The following is a 23441-nucleotide window of genomic DNA, read 5'->3' as shown; positions in this document are numbered from 1 at the left end:
TATATAACGCAAAAAACATTATATATTATATAATACATTGTGTATATATTTTATATACATGATTTACACTTAAAATAAACTCATGTATACATCTTATATTTTGTATAATATAAAACATTTTAGATATAAGTATTAAATATGCTATAACATATGCAATATATAATATACACATATACAAGAAATTTATATATGCATCTGTATCTTTTGTATGTATATGTAATGTATAATGCACATAGTTTGTACTATATATAATGTATACATGTATGCACATATTGAAATTCCTTTTGTGTACCTATATAAGTGTATGACATATTTATATGTGTATATACATATATATGTATATACACACACTTTTTTTTTCACCTTCCAATAGACCAATAAGGTTGTTATTATTGGCATTTTATACATGATGAAGCTGAGGCAGAGGCTGTTTGACATGCCCATGGCCAACCCTCTGGTAAGTGTCCGTGGCAGGAGTGGAGATTAGATTGATCTGACTCCCAGTGCAGATCTCTGGCCACCACACCATGTTGTTTGCATTTTTTTTCTTCAAGAAGAAAGGCATAAAAATGACTAGGAGAAAAGACATTTAACTCTTTAGGAACTCCTTTGATAGGGCATATGTGCAATTATGTTGGTACAGGATTTGAGAATATTCAAATGGCCAGACCTGAATACCTTGACTTTTAATTTCACTTGTTGGTATTGAAGACAAAAATAAGGAAGGTGGGTTTTGGGTTTTTTTTTTTGGTCATTCAATAAAGTTCTTGAATTTTAATAAAAGATTGTAGTAAGGACACTTTTAATGTTTCGTTCAATAGGAATCTTTCTGATATTGATCAAGATGGAAAACTGACAGCAGAAGAATTTATTCTGGCAATGCACTTAATTGATGTGGCTATGTCTGGCCAACCCCTACCCCCAGTACTGCCTCCGGAATATATTCCTCCTTCATTTAGGTAAGAAAAATATGGCTCTCTTCCTGTGTTTCAAATTTTGCTACTTAAGGATATTTTTCATAATTACTACTTTCATTGGTGTTTTCTCAGTTCTCATCTTCCTTCACCTTCGTGAGACTTTCTATACTGTCTGGAGTCAGCTTGGAGTAGTGGACAGGGTCCTGGACTGGAAGTTAGCACTGAGTGCAAATCCTACTTCAGACATTTACTAGCTGGGTGACATCCATGCCTCATCCCTTTTTAGCTATTCTGGGCCTTCTCTTGCTCCATTCTCTTTCTTGATGATCTCAAGAGTTCCCATAGTTTCATCATCATGCATATCTCTTACAGATCTCTCTCCTTTTCTCTTTATCTGTCTCAAACCCTAATCTCTTTTCAGCCCTACCTTCCATTCACACAATAGTCACCATAGGTCAAACATTCATTACCTCTCATCTGGACTACTATAATAGGTTCCCAATAGATCTACCTGCCTTCAGCTTCTCCTTTCTCTATTCTAGTACCACAGAGTGGCTAAATTTGATTTTCCTAAATCACTGTTCTAAACATGCCATTTCTCTGCTCAGGTGGCTTCCTGTTGCTTCTTTGTCATTCAAAGCCCTTCACCAACTGGCTCCAGCTTATCTTTCCAGACTGATTTGACTTCTTGCTGTTCCTCATACATGTCATTCCTTCTCCCTCTTTGTGCTTTTGTGAAGGAATTTCACTATAATTCACTCTGATTATAATTGTTTTCCTACAGTTTTGTCTAGACATGTTTGCTCTTCTCCCTTTGCTTAGAACCCCAACTTCCTTTTGAGGCTCAACTTAAGTGTTCCTGAAAGCAGCTTATAGGACCTTTCCTGGTTTCCACTGTTGTTAGGACTCTTTCCTTCTGAAAATATCTTTCTATTTGTATGATCTGTGCAAGTATTTTTTTTTCTGCATTAGAATGTAAGCTTCTTGATGCAAAGGACTATTTCATTTTAGTCTCTGTACCCTCAGCATTTTAGAAGTGCTTTAAAAATGTTTATTGAATTGAATTGACCATGGACAAATCACTTAACCTCCATCAGTCATAGCTTCCTCATCTGTAAAAAGGGTCACTAATAGTACCTGCCTCACTGGCTTCTTAGGATCAAATGGGATAATACACACAAAGTATTTTATGGATCGTAAAGTACTATATGGTAATAGCTAGCATTTTTATAATGCTGAGGAAACTAAAGCTTAGAAAGGTAGAGTGATTTACCCAAGGTAAATTAGGTTAAACAAACATTTATTAACTATATAAATGTGAGCTATTATCATCATCATCATTATTATATTTTGTTGTGGGAAATGAATGCAAATTTATGGTAAATCCTAGTTGTTGTAGGTCCTACATTAATCTATAAAAATCTTGCTCTACAAAATATCTTTGCTTATTCTTTGTAATTTTTCTACTTTATTTCTTATCAAAAATTTATACAAAAATGAGTTAATAAGTTATAAGAAAGAGATTCTTTACTGTTATTTGCTCTCCTCCTCCAAAATGTGGCTTAATTCTTTTACTACATTCATTGCATAAATTAGTGCAAAAGGTAAAAGAGTGAGAATTAGAGTCTCTGACAAATATCTGATTCTCATAATCCTTTTAGGGTGTTAATTTGAGAGTTAACATTTTTTTTTAAGTAACCTTTCCAGATATACTAGAGAAATCTTTTTCCTAAAATGTTTTAGCCCTCTTCCTTATTAGTGCCACAGCTATAATGTATCACGTAGTAGAGAGTGCCAGTAGACTGACAAAGGACTGGTTCAATGTTTGTAGTTCCATTTTTATTAAAATTCTAAACTTCTTGTGCAGGTTTTTAGCTGGGATTTGACAGATTTTTTTGTCTGTATAGTGCCCCCCCTCACCAGTTGGGAAGTGAGTAGAGCAAATGTCACCAAAACTACCACTTTTCCTCAGTTATACATTGAATTTGCTGTGTAATATTCATCATACAGCTGATTAGTATGAATTTCTATGGTCATGAGAATTAAGTGCTAGTATCTAAGGCAGATTTTGTCCTGGTTCTACCACTGATTATTTCAACTTGTATAAATAACCTTTTCATTCTGTGCCTCAATTTTCCAACATTTAAAATGGGACTAATATGTGACTCCTTCTCTATAACACTCATTGAAGAAAGAAAAACAGTGGAAGAGGGTCAGTTAGGTGGCACAGTGGATAAAGCACTGGCCCCGAATTCAGGAGGACCTGAGTTCAAATCCGGCTTTGGACACTTGACACTTACTGTGTGACCCTGGGCAAGTCACTTAACCCTCATTGCCCTGCAAAGAAAGAAAGAAAGAAAAACAGTGGAAGAGGAACATTTGGGGGTGGGGGTGGGGCAATGAGGGTCAAATGACCAGTGCTTTATCTACTGCGCCACCTAGCTGCCCCCAAAAGGGACATTATTGAGGGTCATTTTTGTATTTTTTTCTTCATTTCATGGGTTTGATGGCTAGAGAATCATCACCTTAGCCTACTGGTGATGGGCCTCTACTCACATTGCAGTGGTGGACCTAGGAAAGCCAGACCCAGTTATTATTGAGATCAAAGCCTTTCCACCATTACAGAAAAGACCATAGGATCATAGAACTAAATATGGAAGGAACCTAAAAGGGTATCTAATATTCCAGTGGTTCTTACCCTGAGGCTTTAGACTGTGTAATTTAAAATTCTAAATGTGGGTTCCAACCTGTCCCCCCAGTTTTGGGGGGAAACTGACTAAAATCACTGATAAACGAGTTTAGGTATTTTAAGGGTTTATTGAAAGATAGTAAAAGAGAGAAAAAGATTGAGAACAGATTTCTTATAGCCTGGAAATCCTCGCCTTCCTAAACCTCCCACTTCTGAAGTCCTCTGCCACCACGCTGATGTCTCACACCAAAAGAGGAAGAACTTTCTTGACAGTGTCTGCTTCCTCCTTCATGTCCCCCCCCCCCCAGAAATGGGAGGTTCTTCAAGCTGATTGGCTAGCATCATTCAAATTCATTGGTTCACTGGACCCGAAAGTGATCTCGATGTAAAATTCAAAGTTTTTGACTTCTGAGAACAATACCCTCTTAAGTACCAGCCAGATGTGCTTACAGTCTAGTTAATTGGAAGTAAGCCAGTCAGCAGTCAGTTGCTCTTCCCCAATTCAATCAGTTTAGATCAATCTCCAGGCAGGCCCCTGAGTATCTGCTAAATCTCCTCATCTACCACATTCCATTATCTTGACACAAGACCCTTAACTTCTTTCCTCCCCCTAATGTTTTGATATCTGTATTTCAACATAATTGGCTTCGTTGGTGATCCTGTATATTTTACTGTTTCTCACTTTTAAAACAAGATTGATTCTGAATAGTTAATCTTGGAGAGAAATAATAATAAATGGTTTTTTGTACTTACAGAAGGGTTCGCTCTGGCAGTGGCATATCTGTTATAAGTTCTGTATCTGTAGACCAAAGGTTGCCAGAGGAACCAGTGTTAGAAGAGGAACAGCAACAGCTGGAAAAGAAATTACCTGGTGAGTTGGTCTTTATATTTTAATTGTGTTATGTTATCTTTAAAGGTATGTTTTAAAGGAGGATGAATACATTTTTTTTTTAATTGAAGGTAGTCAAGAGTGAAACTTTGGAATATGAAGGAGAAGGATGACTTGTAAACATTAGCTATTTTGGACTGTTAATATACTAATCTCCTTTCACTTATGGTCTGACTATAGATCTTAGGCTTGAACTTTGGATTTACAAAAGGATTAATAATAGAACTGAATGTAGTTGGTAATGCAGCAAGTGCTATATATAGTCAATAAGTCAGCAAGCATTTATTAAGGCTTTACTCTGTTTTGGGCATTGTGCTAAGCCCTAGGGATACAAATAGGAGCAAAAAATAAGACAGTCCCTTCCCTCATGAAACTTACATTCTTATGAGGGAAGCCATGACATAAAGGCATACTGGCAAGTAGTAGGTGGGGGGAGTGGTGCTGAAGTGGAAAGAGTGACTACATGGAACTAGTGTGGCTGGCTTGAAAAAGGAGGAAGAGTCCCAAGAGAGTTGAGGTGAGAAGGAGGCAGAACTTGGCTGGTGTCCTTCCCAAAGTAATGGTCCTGGGAGGAAGTCAACAATGAGGCAATTTGGTCTCCAAAATGGATGTTTCCCAGAGTGGCATTGTGGGAGGTGCAGAAAAAGAAATGGAGTCGAGAGCTGAGGTGAGAATGAGACAAAGCCTGGCTGGAGTCCTTCCTAAATTAATGAAATGTATTCAATAAATGTTTATTATTTCCTGTAATGTACTGTTACAGGCACTAGGGAACAAGCTTTTAATAGAAGTAGGGTTAGTAGAAAAAAATTGGCTTCTATTTGCACCTCATGTACAGATTTGGAGATTAGGAAGATATGTGCCTTTGAGAGAATAACCACCATTCATTAGTGCCCTGTTGTCTATACAGTGAAATACTTGTTTTTCTGAGTATTCAAAGCCTTCCATGTTCTGGCTCTATTCTTGTCTTTCCAAGATGAGATGATAGCTGGTGGGGATGGACAGATCAAGGGAAGGTTTTTTTGAGGCTTGGGGAGAAATAAGCGTGTTTGTAGGGAGGAAGGAATGGGATCCCTGTCAGCCTTCACAAGGAGAAGGTCACCTCCTCATGTGAGAAAAGGATGAATGAGGAGATAGTGACAGTAGGCAGCTGTATTGTATGAGATGAGAAGGCATGGATAAGAGAGAGTTCTTGGCAAAAGGCCACAAATTATTAGGCAAGCTTCTCAGCTAATGGGGAGGGGAGGGGGAAGCAGGGGATGTTTGAGGAAGCATGAAAAGTTACAGAAACAAAATCTGCCATGAGTGGGATGGTGAGCTGATTAGGGAGGTAATAAAATTATTACCTTGTTGTACTGAGGGCCCAGTTAAGATTATGTAACATCAATTTTTAGAGGTCCTAGTCAGTACAGTTTAATAATTTTCTCCAGCTTTGTTCAGCAGAATGTGAATAAGAATGAAAGTGGTGGATGGTGTGAGTAATCTGAGGCTTGGGCTTGGCAAGGGTAAATGGGCAATAAGATAAGTGAGTACTCAAGGAAAGAAGACAGCAAGAGCTATTAACAGGTTCACCAAGGAGTCAGTATGAAGAAGGGAGGAGAGTGAAAGAATCACCCCCTCGTCGATGTGATGGCCTGGGAAAGCCCTAAGCAGTCAAAGGGTTACAGATCACTGTGAGGTTTCGCAGAAGACATAGTGAGATAAAGGCAGTGGGAGAGGTGGAATGACCACAGACTTTTTTGTAATCTAATGTGAGAATTCCTTCAGCTCTTGAATATGGAAGTGGTTTCTTTGTGGTAATGGCAAGATCTCTAGTTTGACCATCTCTGTCAATAGCTAAGATCATTCATGGGAGTTGAGGAAGCTGAGGAACTGGGAGGTTAGGGTTTTTGAGTGAGTATCAGAATGTATGTTGAAGTCCTCTAGTATGAAGGCAGAAACTGGGTAGAAGAAAAGGACTATCAGCCAGGCACTGAGCTTATTGAATAAAGAACGGTGGGTCGTAGAGGACCACAAGCCACAGCTACCAGAATTTTGATTGGATAGTGGATATAGATTTAGTGAACCTAAGAGGAGGAGAGGTTATTGAGTGATGGAGGTAGGAGAGCCTCAAAGTAGCCAAGAAAAAGCAACAAGTATCCCAACTCCCCCCACATTGACCAGTGAGTTCAAGGGAAAGATTGAAAGTGCCATTCCTGGTAAGGAGTCAAGGGAAGCTATGTTATCAGGATGGGGCCAGGTCTCTGTGAGAACTAGAAGATGGAAGGAATAGAAAAGAAAATACTTAATATGTAACCAAATTTGTTACCTATGGAACTGTTATTCCAGAACATACAGTAGAAGGAGGGGTCAGAGTATGTGAGAGAAGTAGGAATAAGGTAGTGAAAAATGAGAATGGAGGAGTTCAGAACCCATTCAGAATAATATGGGAAAGGGATGGCCTAGTGGGAGTTTGTTAGTCATTGAAGAATGATTTTAGGTTGGTTCTGAACATCTCTAGGGGTTTGGCTTCAGGTAGAAATCTCTCATGGCATTAGGTAGCTCAGTCTCTTTCTTTTTAAAAAATCTAGTTAGCTAATTCTGGGGCAGCTAGGTGGCACAGTGGATAGAACACTGGCACTGAAGTTAGGAGGACTTATTTTATTAAAGACCATTTTTTGTCCTCTAGGATTTTTTGCTTAATTTTGCTGTATATGTTATTCTTAGTTGTAAGCCTATATGCGTTTTTGTATCCCTGTCACTCATTAATGTGTAATTTTTTTCTTTTGCTTAGTCTTCATGCTTACTTCCTGATTTCATACTTAACACTAAGGCTGAGTTCTGTGCACTTCTAGAGAGAATGTCTCTACTGAGTTTATGTTGTTTTGGGTCATGCTGCTGGTTTCTGGGAACATTGTATTATCCCAGGATCTTAAGCTCTCATTGCTCCAAAAGGTGTACAATCCAGGTTGAAATCTTATCATTGGCCTCCTGGTCTTTAAAGGTTTTGCAAGTTCCTGACCTTTAGTTCTGAACAACCTGTGAGCTTTCTCTTGTTTGGAATTCCAGTAGACTGCTACTGAATTCAGTAACTGTTGGCTACCTGTAAATCTCTGCAAATTCAGATAATTGCTTCTCAGTCCTCCCTAGTGTTTTTTTTTAAATTTGTTTTGTTTTATTTTTTATTTTTGGTGAGGCAATTAGGGTTAAGTGACTTGTCCAGGGTCACATAGCCAGTAAGTGTTAAGTGTCTGAGGCTAGATTTGAACTCAAGATCCTCCTGAATCCAGGGCTGGTGCTTTATCCACTGTGCCATGTAGCTGCCCCCTCCTCCCTAGTTTTTAAACACTGCTCTGTCCTGGTTCCCCTGTCTCACTGTTCCTTTTTAATGTCCATTGCTACTTCATCTATGTCATGACCAATGATCTTGGATGTCCTCCAAGGCTCTGTCCTGAGCTTTCTTCTCCTTTCTCTGTAATTTGTTTCCCCATGTGATCTCATTAGCTTTCATGGATTTAACTCTGTCTATGTAGATGACTCATAGATACAGAGCTATAGATGAAGATACAGATACAGGTAAGTATATTAATATACAGATACCCATCGCTATCTCCAGCCCTTCTCTCCATTTTGAGGAAAGACTCAGGCTAGCCCTTCTTCATTTCTCTCTTGGGTCTGATTCTGACTCTCTAAACTTCACCATTATGCCTTTTCTCCCTGGCAGTTCCTTTAGCTATGGTCTTCTTACCCTGGAAACTCCCTCTAGCCCTGTGGCCCCTTTCTCCCAAGTTCCTTCCAGAACCTGGATTTTGTGGAAGTACCCAGGTCAGTCATCCTTCATTCCTCTCCCAGCTCTGCTTCTACTCTGGATTTTACCACTATGCCCTACATGGGTACAGTCTTCCCCTTTTCAGCCACCCTCCCCTCTGCTTTTCAGCTCAACTTTATTGATGCTTTCTTTGTACTTGTATATGTATCACCACCTTTTAGTACAGTTTCTGGCACATTGTAAGCACTTAATAAATGCTTCTTTATCTGACTCCTGGTTACTCACATCACCAAGTACCTTTTGGACATTTCAATCTGGATGTCCAGTAGGTGTCTCAATCATCTTTCCTCCGAAGTCCTTCATTCTTCTTCACTTTCCTCTTTCTGTCAAGGGCACCACCACCTTGCCTGTCACCCAGGCTCACAACTTCAGTGTCAAACTTGACTCCTCATTTGCACCCACACCATAATCCAATCTGTTGCCATCCTGTTGTTTGTACCTTCACAATATCTCTCACATTTGTGCCTTTTTCTCCACTCGTCTATGTAGAGCCCACGTCGAGGCCCTTATCACTCCCATGAAAGGGGCTAAAATTCTAGCTGGTCTGTCTAAAATATCTAATGAGTGGTCACCAATAAATTATAAGCTTTAGCAAGAATTAGACGTTTAAGCATTTATTAATTTGGTGAAGACAGAGAGAAAGAGGCCTAGATTCAGCTATCTATCTTGGGGAGCTACAGTTCTCCTGGTCTGCTCTCCACGAGAGTCCTGGCGAGAGAGCCAGCCTCGCCCCTTCTTCCTCCCACAAGCAAACGTCACTTCCAGACGCCAAAGAAAAGCCACATGGCTTGCCCTCAGCTGCCTTCTCCTCATGGCGGAGCTTTCCTACAGTAGCTCTCCAGCAGGTGGCGTCATTCCAATCGTTACACCAGCCTTTTAACTGCTTTCCCTGACTGGTCTCTCTCCACTACCATCTGTCCTCCATTCAGTTGCCAATGTAATTTTTTTCCCTTAAGTATAGGTCTGATCTTGTTACCCCCCTGGTTAATAAACTCCATTGGTTTTCTGTTACCTCTGACTAGCTGATGCTAGTCAAAGTTCTTCATAACCTGACCCTTTTTTACCTTTCCAGTCTTATATGCTACGCTCTCTTCCATGATGTCTGTGGTTCATCACCAATTGGCTTGCTTGCAGCTCTTCACATGACATGCCGTCCTCTCTCTCTGTGCCTGGGCAGTAGCTGTTCCCCATGCTTGAAATGCTTTGAGGATTTCCCCACACTACCCCCAGTTTCCCCCAATCACTGCCTCTTATTTTTCTCACTTCCTTCTAATCCCACCTTCTGCAAGAGGCCTTCCGACTCCCACCCTCATCTATCTAGTTGTTTATAGCTTGTCTACCTTGTTAGAATGTAAGCTCCCTGGGGGCAGCTAGGTGGCACAGTAGATAAAGCACCAGCCCTGGATTCAGGAAGACCTGAGTTCAAATCCGGCCTCAGACACTTGACACTTACTTAGCTGTGTGACCCCAGGCAAGTCACTTAACCCTCACTGTCCTGCAAAAAAAAAAGAAAGAAAGAAAGAAAAAGAAAAAGAATGTAAGCTTCCTAAGGGCAGCAAGTATGGTTTTTGCCTTTATGTCCTCAATGCTTAGCACAGTGCTTGGCACATAGTAAGAGCTTTAATAAATATTTATTGGCTTGATTTGGCTCTAGAATCAGAGGATCTGGGTTCAAATCTTGCCTCTGCTGCTTAATATATCTATGTGACCCTGAAAAGTCATTTAATCTCCTGAGCCTCTGTTGTCTTATCTATAAAATGAGGGGTTTGGGCTGTATAGCCTTGAATGCCCCTTCTAACTCAAGAACTATGATGCTATGGAAAGAATGTCTCATTCAGAATAGCTACAAAATGCATAAAATATATGGGAGTTAATTTACCAAGACACAAATACAATTCAGGGCATATAAATACAATTACAAAACACTTTTAAAGAAAATAACATTGCTCATGGTTGGGCTATGTCAATATATTCAAAATAATGCTACTACTTAAATTAACTTATAAATTTATTGCTATACCAATTAGATTACCGATGGGATAATTCATAGAGCTAGACAAATTACTAACAAAATTTACTTAGAGGAAACAAAAGGTCTAGATTCTCAAGAGGAATATTGCTGTAAGGCAGTAGTGATATCAAAGCTATTCGACTTAGGTTAAAAAAGAGAAAAACATACTACACAGGGGGCAGCTAGGTGGCGCAGTGGATAAAGCACCGGCCCTGGATTCAGGAGTACCTGAGTTCAAATCCAGCCTCAGACACTTGACATGTACTAGCTGTATGACCCTGGGCAAGTCACTTAACCCCCATAGTCCTGCAAAAAAAAACCACAACAAAACAAAACATACTACACAAGGAAGACCCAGATCCAGTCAAACCCAAAGAATCTCCCATTATCTGAGAAACCTAAAATTATATGTTATTTGTTGGATGGACTCCCTCTTTTGCTAAGAATTGCTAGGAAAACTGGAAAGTAGTTTGGCAAAAATATAGTTTTAGACCAAAAGCTAACATCATGCATAACAAGCCCAAAATGGATATGTGCCCGGAATATAAAAAGTCATACCATTAAAAAAAATTAGATGATAACAGGTTCTTTTTATAGCTATGGTTAGGGATAGAATTATTAACCAAAGAAGGGACAAAGTCAATCATAAAAGATAACATAGTATATTTTGATTGCATTAAAGTGAAAAGTTTCTAAACAAATAAAATCAATATAGCTAGCATAAGGAAGAAAGCTGTTAAATGAGAAAAGAATCTTTACATCAAATGTTTTTGATAAGGCCAAGAAATATAATGATCTAACACAAATCTATAAGATTCAAGGGCCATTCCACACAATAGGATTTTTTTTTTTGGATGAGACAATTGGGGTTAAGTAACTTGCCCAGGGTCACACAGCTAGTAAGTGTTAAGTGTCTGAGGCTGGATTTGAACTCAGGTCCTCCTGACTCCAGGGCCAGTGCTTTATCCACTGTACCACCTAGCTGCCCCAATAGGATTTTTCTAAAGAGTGTGCAAGACCATGACCATGTCACACCCAAGTAAAGCTCAGTGTCTCCTTTGTACATCTAGGATAAAATATAACCTGCTTTGTTTAGTATTTAAAACAATTCCTAAACTGGACCACTGTAGTCTTCTTACACATTTCTCTCTTTCACCAACTCTTTGGTCCAGACAAACTGTCCTTTTTGCTATTTCTCACACATGACATTCCATCTCTTGTTTCTATGAATTGCATTGGCTCTCCCCCATAAATAGGATGCTCTGTATAAAATTCAGTTCAAATATCACCTTCTACAATGAAGCTTTTGCTGTTTTCTCCCTGTTAGCATTTCCATCTTAAAACTACCTGCTATTTTCTTTTTTGCTTATTGTATATATTTAATATGTTTCACTCTTGTCTTTGTATCCTCATCACTTAGCACAATAAATGCTTGTGATTGATTTTATTTCCTTTTGTGTTTGATTTTTTTCTATTTTGATCATTGATTTTGAATTTTGCATTGAGTACTCTGACGCTAATTTCATTCTAGTTTCTTATTTTAAGAATTTTATTTCTTCTTTTTCTTATTCCATGATGTTTGGGAAATTCATAAGATTTTATCTTCTTGGGGGTAATATTGGTTCATTTCCCTTCATGTTGCAATATTTGTACAATGTTCTTTGGTTTCTTTCTGAAATTTTACTCAATTCTTCCCTCTGTTTAAATGATTCTTCTCCCTTAGTTTATCTTCATATAAGCTAGGTTCCTATACTAGCCTTTTCTCTCATATAGACTTTCACTCATTCACATTTGTGTTCTTCCCCTTCCTCTTTTGCATCTGTCTCTGAGAGAAAACTGTTGCACAGCCTCAATCTTCTCACATTGGGAGGAAAAAGGAGACAACCAAGCTCAAGCCATTGCCCAAAATAATTTCAGGGAAAAGAGGATTCCTCACCTGTCCTTGCATTTCTAGTCTGTTCAGTCCTCTAGTCAGGTTCAATCTTCAGTGTCATCTCACTTAGGCCTTTGTACATCATGTAAGTCTTCCATCCTGCCCAAGTCAATCTACTTTTCCATATTTTCTCTCTGTCTCTGTCTTGATAAAATACATGTGTGTCACTTCTTGGAGAATTGGTGGGATGTGTGTTCATGCAAAGGCATGGCAATGGGCATTTCCTGCCTACAAACTGGCTTGTGGTCGTGGTAATGGGTTCCAGAAGTAGGGCACACTGAATAAAACCTCCATTAAAATTAGTCCACGTTAATTCATGAAGTTTTACCTTGTATGCAGGTTCTTTCATATTATTTTACATGTTGATATCTGGTATATAATTCCTTTATTGTGAAGATTGGAGATCAGAGAAGATTACAGAAAATAGCTTTTCTTTAATTTTGCAGAAGTGATCTTCTATGGTATTTTATAAATGGGTTTGTTATCAATTGCTGTATGCTTTAGCTGCTGTATCTGCTCATATAGCAGGGAGAGTAAGCATTTGATGTAGAAGATGATATCTGAGATCTTTTGGCATTCTGCTTTATAGCAGTTCACAATATTTGCTAATGATATCTTTGCCTATTTACACTTCTCATTTTTGACACAGATGGCTCCCCTGAATAGGTCAGGTTGAGGCTATAACAATTATATATATATATATATATATATATATATATATATATCTTCTTATATTCAATTTTCTGACTGGAGGCTGACCATTGCTCTTATTGAGTAGTTGAATGGTTGTGCACAGACAGCTCACCCTGATGTAAATCTCATATGAGTTACCAATCTTTTCCTGTTTGTTAAAATGTAGTCAATTACTTGTTGGATAATGTTCAGTGTACTTTTCTACTAGGCAACATAAATCCAAAAATGGGTACAGAGAAAGATGGAAAAAATATTAGAAAATATAGTTTATGTTTAAGAAATGGGAGAGACCAAAGGTTACGGGCAATAAGTAAGTATAGCAAGGCTCTACCTACCTCTATATATCATGAATGCTCTCTCCAGGCAAGAGTTGGAACATTCAGGGCAAGGTAAACAGTGCAGTTTTCTAGAATCAGATCCCTGTTTTAGAAAATCACTTTGGCAGCAGAATCAAGGATGGATTGTAATGGGAAGAGATTTGAGTCAGGGAGAGCAATTAGAAGGCTACTATAGGGGGCAGCTAGGTGGCATAGTGGATAAAGCACTGGCCTTGAATTCAGGAGGATCTGAGTTCAAATTCAGCCTCAGACACTTGACACTTGCTAGCTGTGTGACCCTGGGCAAGTCATTTAACCCTCATTGCCCTGGGCAGGGAAAAGGCTACTGTGTTTTCACAGATGATGCCAGAGTTGTAAGCTTGTGTCACTGGTGCCCTTGATGGTAATAGGAAAGTTAGGAAGGAGAGAAGGTTTGGGGGATATACGATGACCTCTGTTTTGGATAGGTTGAGTTTGAGGTGCCTTCAGAACACATATAGCTTTAGATGTCCAAAAAACAGCTGAGGAGAGAGATTGGAGCTGGAGATATAAATCTGGGAATCATGTGCATAGGGATGGTAACTGAACCCTTCGGGGCTGATGAGATGACCAAGAGAGAAGAAAAGGTGACCCAGGGTAGAGCCTTGAGGGAAATTCATGATCAGTGAGTGAGATCTGGATGAAGAGTCAGCAGAAAATGAGCCATCAGACAGAGGGTACCAAGAGAGAGTAGTGTCAAGAAAACCTATTGACGAGAGAGTATCCAGAAGTAGTCAGCAGACTGCAAATACAACAATAGAGATGAGGATTGAGAAGAGGCCATTAGATCTGACAATTAAGACCTTGGTGGTGACTTTGGAGAGAGTAGTTTTCATTGAATTAGGTGGTCAGAAGGCAGTTTGTGGAAGGTTTAGATAGGAAGTGAAGGAACCTAGTTTAGACAAAATTTTAAAAGATTATAACCAAGAAAGAGAGGACAGACACAGTATGATAGGCTAGCAGAGATGGTCAGATTAAGTGAAGGTTCTTAAGGATGGGAGAGACATCAGGGAACTGGCCAACAGATGGGGAGAGACTGAAGATTTGAAGTGGGGATAAATAAATAAATGGACCGGCCTGCTGGTAACGAAGGAAAGGAATGGGATTAAGGGTGCACTTTGAGGGCACTGCCTTGGCAAGGAGAAGGGATAGTTCTTCCTATGTGATGGGGTGAAGGAAGCAATTGTGGAGGAAGATGTCTGAGTGATGTGAGATGAAGAAGAGGGGGAGAAAGGAGCTCTTGTCAAACAACCTCTGGTTTTGGTCAAGTATGAAATGAGGTCCTCAGCCGAGTGGGGAGTGGAGGAAGGTGGGGAGGGAACAAGCATTATTAAGCACCTACTTTGTGCCAGGTACTGTGTTAAGTGCTTTGCATGAAAGGGAGAGCAATGCTATGGAGATATTTAAAAAGAGATGAAAATGTTCCGACGGGCCACTGGTGAGAAGGCTAGCAAATTCACTGGGGATGGGGAAAAAAATTGCTTAAGGAGTTGAGAGATGAGATGATAGAGGTTAGTGGAACCTCATGAGTCAGAGGACTCAGGTTCATATCCCAGCACTACTACGATTACTACCTTTGTTGCTTAATATAAATAATTTAATATTAAATTTTGTCTCTGGTCTCTTTTGTCTTTCTAGTCTCCTCACTTTTTTCATCTGCAACCAGAAAATAGTAATACTAGCTAACGTTTATATAGCACCTTAGTTTTTTTTTAAGCACCTTTGTTTTATAGAGCACTTTACATATCTCATTTAATCCTCACAACAGCCCTGTGAAGTAAGTGCTATTATTATCCTTATTTTACAAATGGAAAAACTGAGGCTGGGACACAAATCACTTTAAGTGACTTGCCTTGTTGTTTAGTTGTTTCAATCACGTCTGATTCTTTATGACTGTATTTGAGGTTTTCTTGGCAAAGATACCGGAGTGGCTTGCCTTTTCCTTCTCCAGCTCATTTTACAAATGCTCAGGGTCACACACAATTAGTAAGGGTCCAAGACCAGATTTAAAATCATATCTACCTGATGCCAGACCTGGTACTCTAGTCTCTGCAGCACCTAGCTGTCCATAACTTGCCTAAGATCACACAATTAATTCCTGAGGTAGGATTTGACTTCAAGTCCAATGCCCTATTCCACTTAGATGTTTCAAAAATATATCTTAGATGGGCAGCTAGGTGGTGCTGTGGATAAAGCACTGGCCCTGGATTCAGGAGGACCTGAGTTCAAATATGGCCTCAGACACTTGACACTTACTATCCGTGTGACCCTGGGCAAGTCACTTAACCCTCATTGCCCTGTGTTTTTTATTTAAAGTGACATTTGAAGATAAAAAACGTGAAAATTTTGAACGAGGTAATCTGGAGCTTGAAAAGAGAAGGCAGGCTCTATTAGAACAGCAGCGTAAAGAGCAAGAGCGCCTGGCACAGCTTGAGCGAGCCGAGCAAGAAAGGAAAGAACGAGAACGCCAAGAACAAGAGCGAAAGAGGCAGGTAGAGCTGGAAAAACAACTGGAGAAACAGCGGGAACTGGAACGTCAGAGGGAAGAAGAGAGGAGGAAAGAAATTGAGAGACGCGAGGTGACTATTGAATTGCCCATCGAGGTTTCTTGGTTTGTGTAGATAAAATAATATTTTTAGCAACCATATATTCCCCCTATTTAAAAAAAAAAAATCTCAAATGATTCTGATTCCACTCTTGATACCAGCTTCTGGAATCATGAAGCCAACATTTTTTTCCTTATTCCTTATTATTATAATTATTATTATTTCCTTTTTCCTTATTATTAGTTTAATATTTCCTTCTTATTATTTCCTTTTCCTTATTAGTTTAATAATTTCAGAATAAATTATTTCATCCACTGAGAGTTAATGTTACCCCTTTAATATCTTAGTAGGTAGTTTTCTGCCATAACCGAAAAGAATTCATTACCTAGTCAATTTTCTAGTGGTCAGCCTCTCTGAATGTAGTTTATATTGGGACTATGTTCTAATTACATTAGGGAGACCTACCATAGTTTGTATAGCACCTATGAGCCTAGAATCATCTCCACACTATGATGAAACAGCAGAGTAGGTCTTTAGTAAAGAAATATAGGAATATTTCTCTGTGTGTGTGTGTGTGTGTGTGTGTGTGTGTGTGTGTGTGTGTGTGATGTTGGACTAGATGTCCCTTCTAGCTCTTAATCTGTAATGCTATTATCTGTGCCAATAACAAACAATCTTGCAAGTGTGGAAAGAAGGTATAGTTTCAGTTAAGAATAGAGTTTTGGGGCAGCTAGGTGGTGCAGTGCATAGAGCACTGGCCCTGGAGTCAGGAGTACCTGAGTTCAAATCTGGCCTCAGACACTTAATACTTACTAGCTGTGTGACCCTGAGCAAGTCACTTAACCCCAATTGCCTCACTAAAAAAAAAAAAAAAAGAATAGAGTTTTGGTTAAGGGACTCACAAATCTTTCAAACTTTTAATAAATTATTTAGTTTTTTAGATCAACAAAAATGGAAACTTGTACTACAGCAAAGAGATTTCCCTTATTGTCAAGTACATCAGGAAGAAAAATGTTGTATGTTATAGGGTCCAAAGTTGCTCTTTTTTTGCTCAGTATCAAATATATGATATATACGAAGACATTTTATACATGTTAAATTTATTTTCAGTGGAAAAGAATGTAGATTCAGTATTCAAAAGAGAAATGCTTATTTTTTTCCTTATTGTATACTACATCTTTATGCATTTTCTACATTTTCACAAAATTTGTATATGAAATTTTAGCCAGGTTTGACCATTTGGCTAAAAATGACTTCAACTCTGAAAATGGAGTTTATTCATGACATATCATCACAGGAAACAAAACAAATCTCTTTCTTCCCCCTTTCCCTCTTTTCTCCTCTTCCCCTCTGTCCCTCTTTTTTATCCCTTCCTTCTTCTGTTCCTCTCCCTTCACCCTTTCCATTCCTTCCATCCTCTCCTTGTCCCTCTCTGCCTCCCTTTCTGTCTTGGTCTCTGTTTCTCTGTGTCTTCCCTTCTCCTTTATTTTTTTAAAATATAGGCTGCAAAAAGAGAACTTGAAAGACAACGTCAACTTGAGTGGGAACGGAATAGGCGGCAAGAACTATTGAATCAGAGAAATAAAGAGCAAGAAGATATAGTTGTTCTGAAGGCAAAGAAAAAGACTTTGGAATTTGAATTAGAAGCTCTAGTAAGTGAAATTCTGTCATGCTTTCGCAGTTGTTCTGAGATGTAGCCCTAAAAGTGGTAGCAGAATTTATGTTGGTAAATCAAGTGCTACTTTATTTAATCACCACATATTTATTGATTTAGCACTGAAGAGCTTATATTCTTCAGGGGAGGTGCAATATACTCATGGATAAGTAAATATAGAATGTATATGAAATGAATACAAAGTGATTTGGAAGAGGGATGTGATAACTGGGTGAATTAGAAAGCACTTTTTGAAGAAAGTGACACTTGCTGAGCTTGAAGGAAGATAAGGATTGCAAAAGGTGTAGGTCAGGAGAAAGAGTCTTCCTAGAACGGTGGACAGTCCTAGACAGTGGCACAGAAAACCATTCATGGGGAACCTCAACCAGATCACCTTTGGTAGGAGTGCAGATTGCATGGAGGGAAAGCTATCTTTAATCAGTAGCTTAACCATTATTTCTTGTGTAATTTCTAGAATCATTAGATTTTAATATTTTTATTTCATGATCATTACATTTCCAGAAACCTGAAATGACTTCTTATTAAAATTCTGTCTTCCTATGTCTTTTGTTGAAGAATGATAAAAAACATCAACTGGAAGGAAAACTTCAAGATATCAGATGTCGATTAGCTATGCAAAGGCAAGAAATTGAAAGTACAAACAAATCTAGAGAACTTAGAATTGCTGAAATCACCCACCTGCAGCAGCAATTACAGGTGAGAAAATCTGCCCGCTTAGAAACTGAATTTCATGACTTTCAATCAATATCTGGCTCCATCTGACCACTGAATACTTTATTTTTCAGAACCAGTTTATGATGAGTAAGTGTGGTCCAGGAGACATCAAATTCATATAGCTGATGCCTTACATTTCATCTTAATGAACCTCAGTTATTTGTGGCCTGGAATATAGGCTAAACCAATAAATGCTTGGGTGGCTAGTTGATTGATTTTTTATCAGCCATATGGTATGGTTAAATAGATGTAGATGCAGCATTTTCATAGCTCATAGTAACTGTTATAATCTAGTACACTGATAACATGATATCCTGTGTTTTGGGTCTACAGGTAATAATCAAATGATCAAATTAGATTTAATATATGTAAACTTCATAAACCTTAAAGCATTAAATAAATATCAGCTATTGTAATTATTAAAATAATTCTAATTGAAATTTGACTAGGCTATCTAAATGAAATACTAGTAATACTGCACCTATCTCCTAAACTATTTCATTATATTGTAGGACAACTGTAACCTTGCTGCATTTAAATATGATCATAAAGTGTGGTCTCATCTGGTGCTGCGTAAATTGATAATGCCCCACTATTATAATCAGACCATATTCTGACCCTACACAAACTCTGTTTAGGACCTTCTAGTAGAGGAAGAGAGCCAGTGTTTTCTTGAATTCTCCCCATGATTGAGCAGGATAGGGTTAATATTCATTTAGTGCTACTCTCCTCCTCCAAAACCTTTCCCTATTCCTTTGATTCAAGGTTCACATCAATCTCATGTTTAAAGCCAATATTTTACTCTTGTTTCAAGAGACCTACAAGTGTCCTGTACTTTTGTTGTCAAAACAATTACTAACTAGTTGGAATGTTCATAGAGATGAAATATCCAGGGTAGTAATGATACTATCATGAAGCTACAATCACAGAAAAAACGGGCTTTTTTATTAAAGACCTTCTTTTAGCAGCCCTGGAATTTCCTTGGAAGTAAGACTTCACTAGTTAAATGGTTCTAGCTGACTTGATATCCTGAGGTTTATCATAAGAAAGGAAAGGCCTGAGGGCATCTAGGTGGCACTGTGGATAACACCAAGGCCTTGGATTCAGGAGGATCTGAGTTCAAATCTGACCTTAGACACTTGACACTTACTAGCTGTATGATCTTGGGAAAATCACTTAACCCTCATTGCCCCACAAAAAACCAAACCAAAACAAACAAAAAAAAAACACGGAAAAAGAAGGAAAAAAAGATAAAGGAAAGGCCTTCTTAAATTGAAAAGCTTCCTGTGGATATGGCAATAAATCAGCATGTTGCCATGATCTGTTTGCTCATTAGGGCTTATGAGTAAATTCATAAATGAGTTATATATATCCATGCCTGTATTTTACTGTTAGAAATTCTTTTTTAATTTGAAATGTTCAAGTTCTTGGAGTCACCATACTAAGTGTCAGAACACCCCAATATTTACCTTGGGTAAGTCCCATACTTACTCATCGTCCAGCATCTTTAAAATGGGGCTAATGCGAATTCTTTCTAAAGAGCATAGTTGAGTTATGAGGATTTATGGAAGAAGTTATTGCTAGTAATTAGAAATTTCTTGGGAGAAAGCTCTTGAAAGGTACTTTTTAGAGGAATACATGTATTTATCTAAAAGTTAAAAGAGTTTTTATACCAGTTTTTTTATGGCAGAGTTTGGAGAAGTGACTTTTTAAAATGTATAATTTTTAAAAGCATAATCACTTGTTAACATTTCTCAAATCAGTCTTCAGGAAAATATAATTAGATTTTATAATCATATCTACCAAGAACATAATATTTTCCATATCCATTCTTATGAATTTATACAGTCCAAAATAGAACAAGCAGAAGGTTTAGATATGTCTGAATAGAAAGGCTTTTTTTACTATCATCCTACTTTGAATGAAACTCTAATTCAAGAGTAATCAATGAAAATGCAAAATTATGTTATTTCATCCTAATGTCTTGAATATGTATTATGGGGGAAAGTGTTCACTTTATTTTTTATTTTATTTTTGGTTCCAAATTTTCTCTCCCACTTTCCCTCTCCTTCCTGCACCCATTGAAAGGCAAGAAAAACAATACCTGTTACAAGTCTATATTGTCAAGAAAAACATTCTCATGTTACATCCAAAAAGTGCATAAGTCTGTAATTTTAGTCTATCATGTCTCTCTCAGGAGAGGTGACTAGCATGTTTCATCATAGACCTGGATTTATGGTTACTAAGTCTTTCAAAATTATTTATCTTTCTAGTGTTATTATATAAATTATTTTCCTGATTCTGCTCACTTCACTTTGCATGCAGTTCACTTTGTATAGTTTTCTGAGATTTTTCTCAAACCATCCTCTTTATCATTTCCTATAACACAGTATTTCATCACTTTCATATGCCATAAAATGTATAGCCTTTCCTCGAGTTTCCAATTTTTTACCAACACAAAAAGAGCTGGCATAAATATTTTTGAGTACATATGGATCCTTTTCCTTTCTTTGATCTTCCTGGGTCCTCTCAGCAGTATTGCTGGGTCAGTGCACAGTTTAATAATGTTTTAGCCTAGTTCTGAATTGCTTTCCAAAATGACTGGACCGGTTCACAGCTCCATCAACAAGTGCATTAAAGTATTTATTTTCCCACAGCACCTCCAGCATTTGTCATTTCCCCGTTTCATTGTCTTTGTCAATCCAATGGATCCAAGTTAGTACCACAGAGTTATTTTAATTTGCATTTTTCTAGTTATTAGTGATAATAGAGCATTTATGATAGCTCAAATTTCCTCCTCTGAAAATTGTCTCTTCATATCCTTTGACCATTTATCAATTGGGGAATGGCCCTTATTCTTCTAAATTTAATGCCAGTTTCCTATATATCTTAGAAATTAGACCCTTAACAGAAAAAGTTGCCACAAATATTTGCCCCCAGTTTCTTTTTTCTAATTTTTGCCATGTTGGTTTTGTTAGTACAAATTTAAAAATGTTATTTAATCAAAATTACCTATTTTACCTTCTGTGAAGCATTCTGTCTCTTGTTTGATCATGAATTCTTCCCTTATCCCTAGATCTTACAGGTAACTTCTGTGCTGCTCTAATTTGTTTTTGTTGTTACCTTTTATGTCTAAATTATGTGCCCGTTTGGAGCTTATCTGATTTGTGGTATGAGACATGTGTCTAGAATTAGTTTCTGCCAATCTGCTTTTTAGTTTTCTCAACAGTTTTTGTCAAATAGTGAATTCTTGACACAATGACTGGGATCTTCAGGTTTATGAAGCAATGGGTTATTGTTTGCTTCTGTATATTGTGCATCTAATTTCTTGCACTGATCAAACTCTATTTTTCAGTACCAAATTCTTTTGATTGTAGTTGGAGATGTGATATTGCTAGTCCTCTTTCCTTTCCACTTTTTTTCACTAGTGATCTTGATATTCTTTGACTTTTTATTCCTCCAGGTAAATTTTATTCCCCCCTTTATAGTTCTATAAAACAATCCTGTGGTAGTTTGATTACTATGACACTGAAGAAGTAAATTAATTTAGCTAGTATTGTCATTTTGATTATATTAGCTCTATCCACTCATGAGTAATTAATACTCCTCCTGTTATTTAGAATTTTTGTGTAAAGAGTGTTTTGTAATTGTGGTCATGTAGTTCCTATATGTATCTTGGCAGGTAGACTCCCAAGCATTTTATATTGTGCATAGCTATTTTAAATTTGATCTATGCTGCTGGATTTTATTGGTAATACCCTGAAACACTTATGATTTTTTGTGGGTTTATTTTATATATTTTATAACTTTGCTGATGTTAATGGTTTCAATTTTTAAAATTGATTCTATAGTGTGGTTTGTAAACCATCATCTATAAAAAGTGATAGTTTTGTTTCCTCCTTATTCCATCCTTATTCCTACAATTTCTTTTCTTGTTAAATCCAGCATTTCTAGTACTATATTAAATAGTAATGATGATAGTGGACATCCTTGCTTTACCCTTGATCTTATTGGAAAGGCTTCTGATACAGTTCCATTGCAGATAATTCTGCCTCTCATATTTATTTTTTTTAACAATAATAAACATTTTAATTTAAAGTTTGGGGTTCCAAATTCTATCCTTCTTTCCTTCTCTCTCCTCCTTCCTCCCCAAGGCAGTAAGCAATCAGATATTGGTTACACATTATGTAAAACATTACCATAATTAGTCATTTTGTTATATAAAACATTACCATAATTAGTCATTTTTTATAAGAAAACTTGAATAAAAGAAAAAAATGAAAGTGCAAAATAGCATTCTTCAGTCTGTGTTCAGTCTATATCAGTTCTTTCTTTGGAGGTGGATAGTATCCTTCATCATTAGTCCTTTGGGATTGTCCTAATCATTTTATTGCTGAGAATAGTTAAGTTACCTCTTACATTTAGATAGCTAATACTTACCATTTTAAGGAAAAATCTGTTTATTCCTATGCTTTCTAGTGTTTTTAACACTTGAAGTAATCATGATTTTTTTGTTGTTGTTATTAATATGGTCATTTAGGTTTACAATTTCACTAATTGAGAACCAGTATTATATACCTAGTAGAAATAGAGCCTGGTATGATCTTTGTGATATATTGTTCTGGTGTCCTTGTTAACACTTTATTTAAAATGTTTGTACCAATATTCATTAGGGATATTGTAGACACTTAATAAATGCTTATTTTCTTCCTTCTTTCATTCCTCTTTAAGTGTTTCTTATAAACAACATATTGTTAAATTCTAGTTTTTATTCCATTCTGTTATCTTTTTCCTCCTAGCTAACCCATGATGACATCTTTAAAATAGGGTTGAGGAGTAGGAGGAATAGACTGGGGGAGGGGGAAGGGGGCGGGTAGACTGGGGAGAGGTAGCTAGCTCACATGAAGGAAACAAGAAAAAAGCTTATGGAGGGGAGGGGAAGAGGGGGAACAAATAGGGCAGTGAGTGAACCTTATTATCATTAGAATTGGCTCAAAGAGGGAATAACATACATACTCAAGTGGGTATGGTAATATATTTTTGCCCTGTGGAAAAGTGGGTGGGAGAAGAGGGGAAGGAGAAAAGGAAGTTTGGGGGAGGGAGCTGTAAAAAGCAAAATACTTTCAAGGAAGGTGAAGATGTTTTGCATAACAGCACATGTATGACATATATTGAATTGCTTCATTTCATAGGGAGAGTTGAGGAGGGCAGGA

At 37.6% G+C, this 23441-nt stretch overlaps 1 protein-coding gene across 5 annotated transcripts in view; it reads left to right on the top strand.

Annotated features, from left to right (window-relative positions):
• Positions 1-23441, top strand: part of ITSN1 (intersectin 1) — a 300395-nt gene that overhangs the window by 90175 nt on the left and 186779 nt on the right. For all 5 annotated transcript variants that reach the window (XM_043990543.1, XM_043990544.1, XM_043990542.1 and 2 more), the window contains exons 10-14: positions 822-959; positions 4362-4477; positions 15610-15872; positions 17342-17491; positions 18070-18210. In XM_043990543.1, coding sequence (XP_043846478.1) covers positions 822-959; positions 4362-4477; positions 15610-15872; positions 17342-17491; positions 18070-18210 — 808 coding nt within the window. The remainder of the gene's footprint in view (positions 1-821; positions 960-4361; positions 4478-15609; positions 15873-17341; positions 17492-18069; positions 18211-23441) is intronic.

The sequence above is a fragment of the Dromiciops gliroides genome, chromosome 3 (genome assembly GCF_019393635.1).
Source record: "Dromiciops gliroides isolate mDroGli1 chromosome 3, mDroGli1.pri, whole genome shotgun sequence".
Taxonomy (NCBI): domain Eukaryota; kingdom Metazoa; phylum Chordata; class Mammalia; order Microbiotheria; family Microbiotheriidae; genus Dromiciops; species Dromiciops gliroides.
This window is presented reverse-complemented; position numbering and strand designations above follow the sequence as displayed.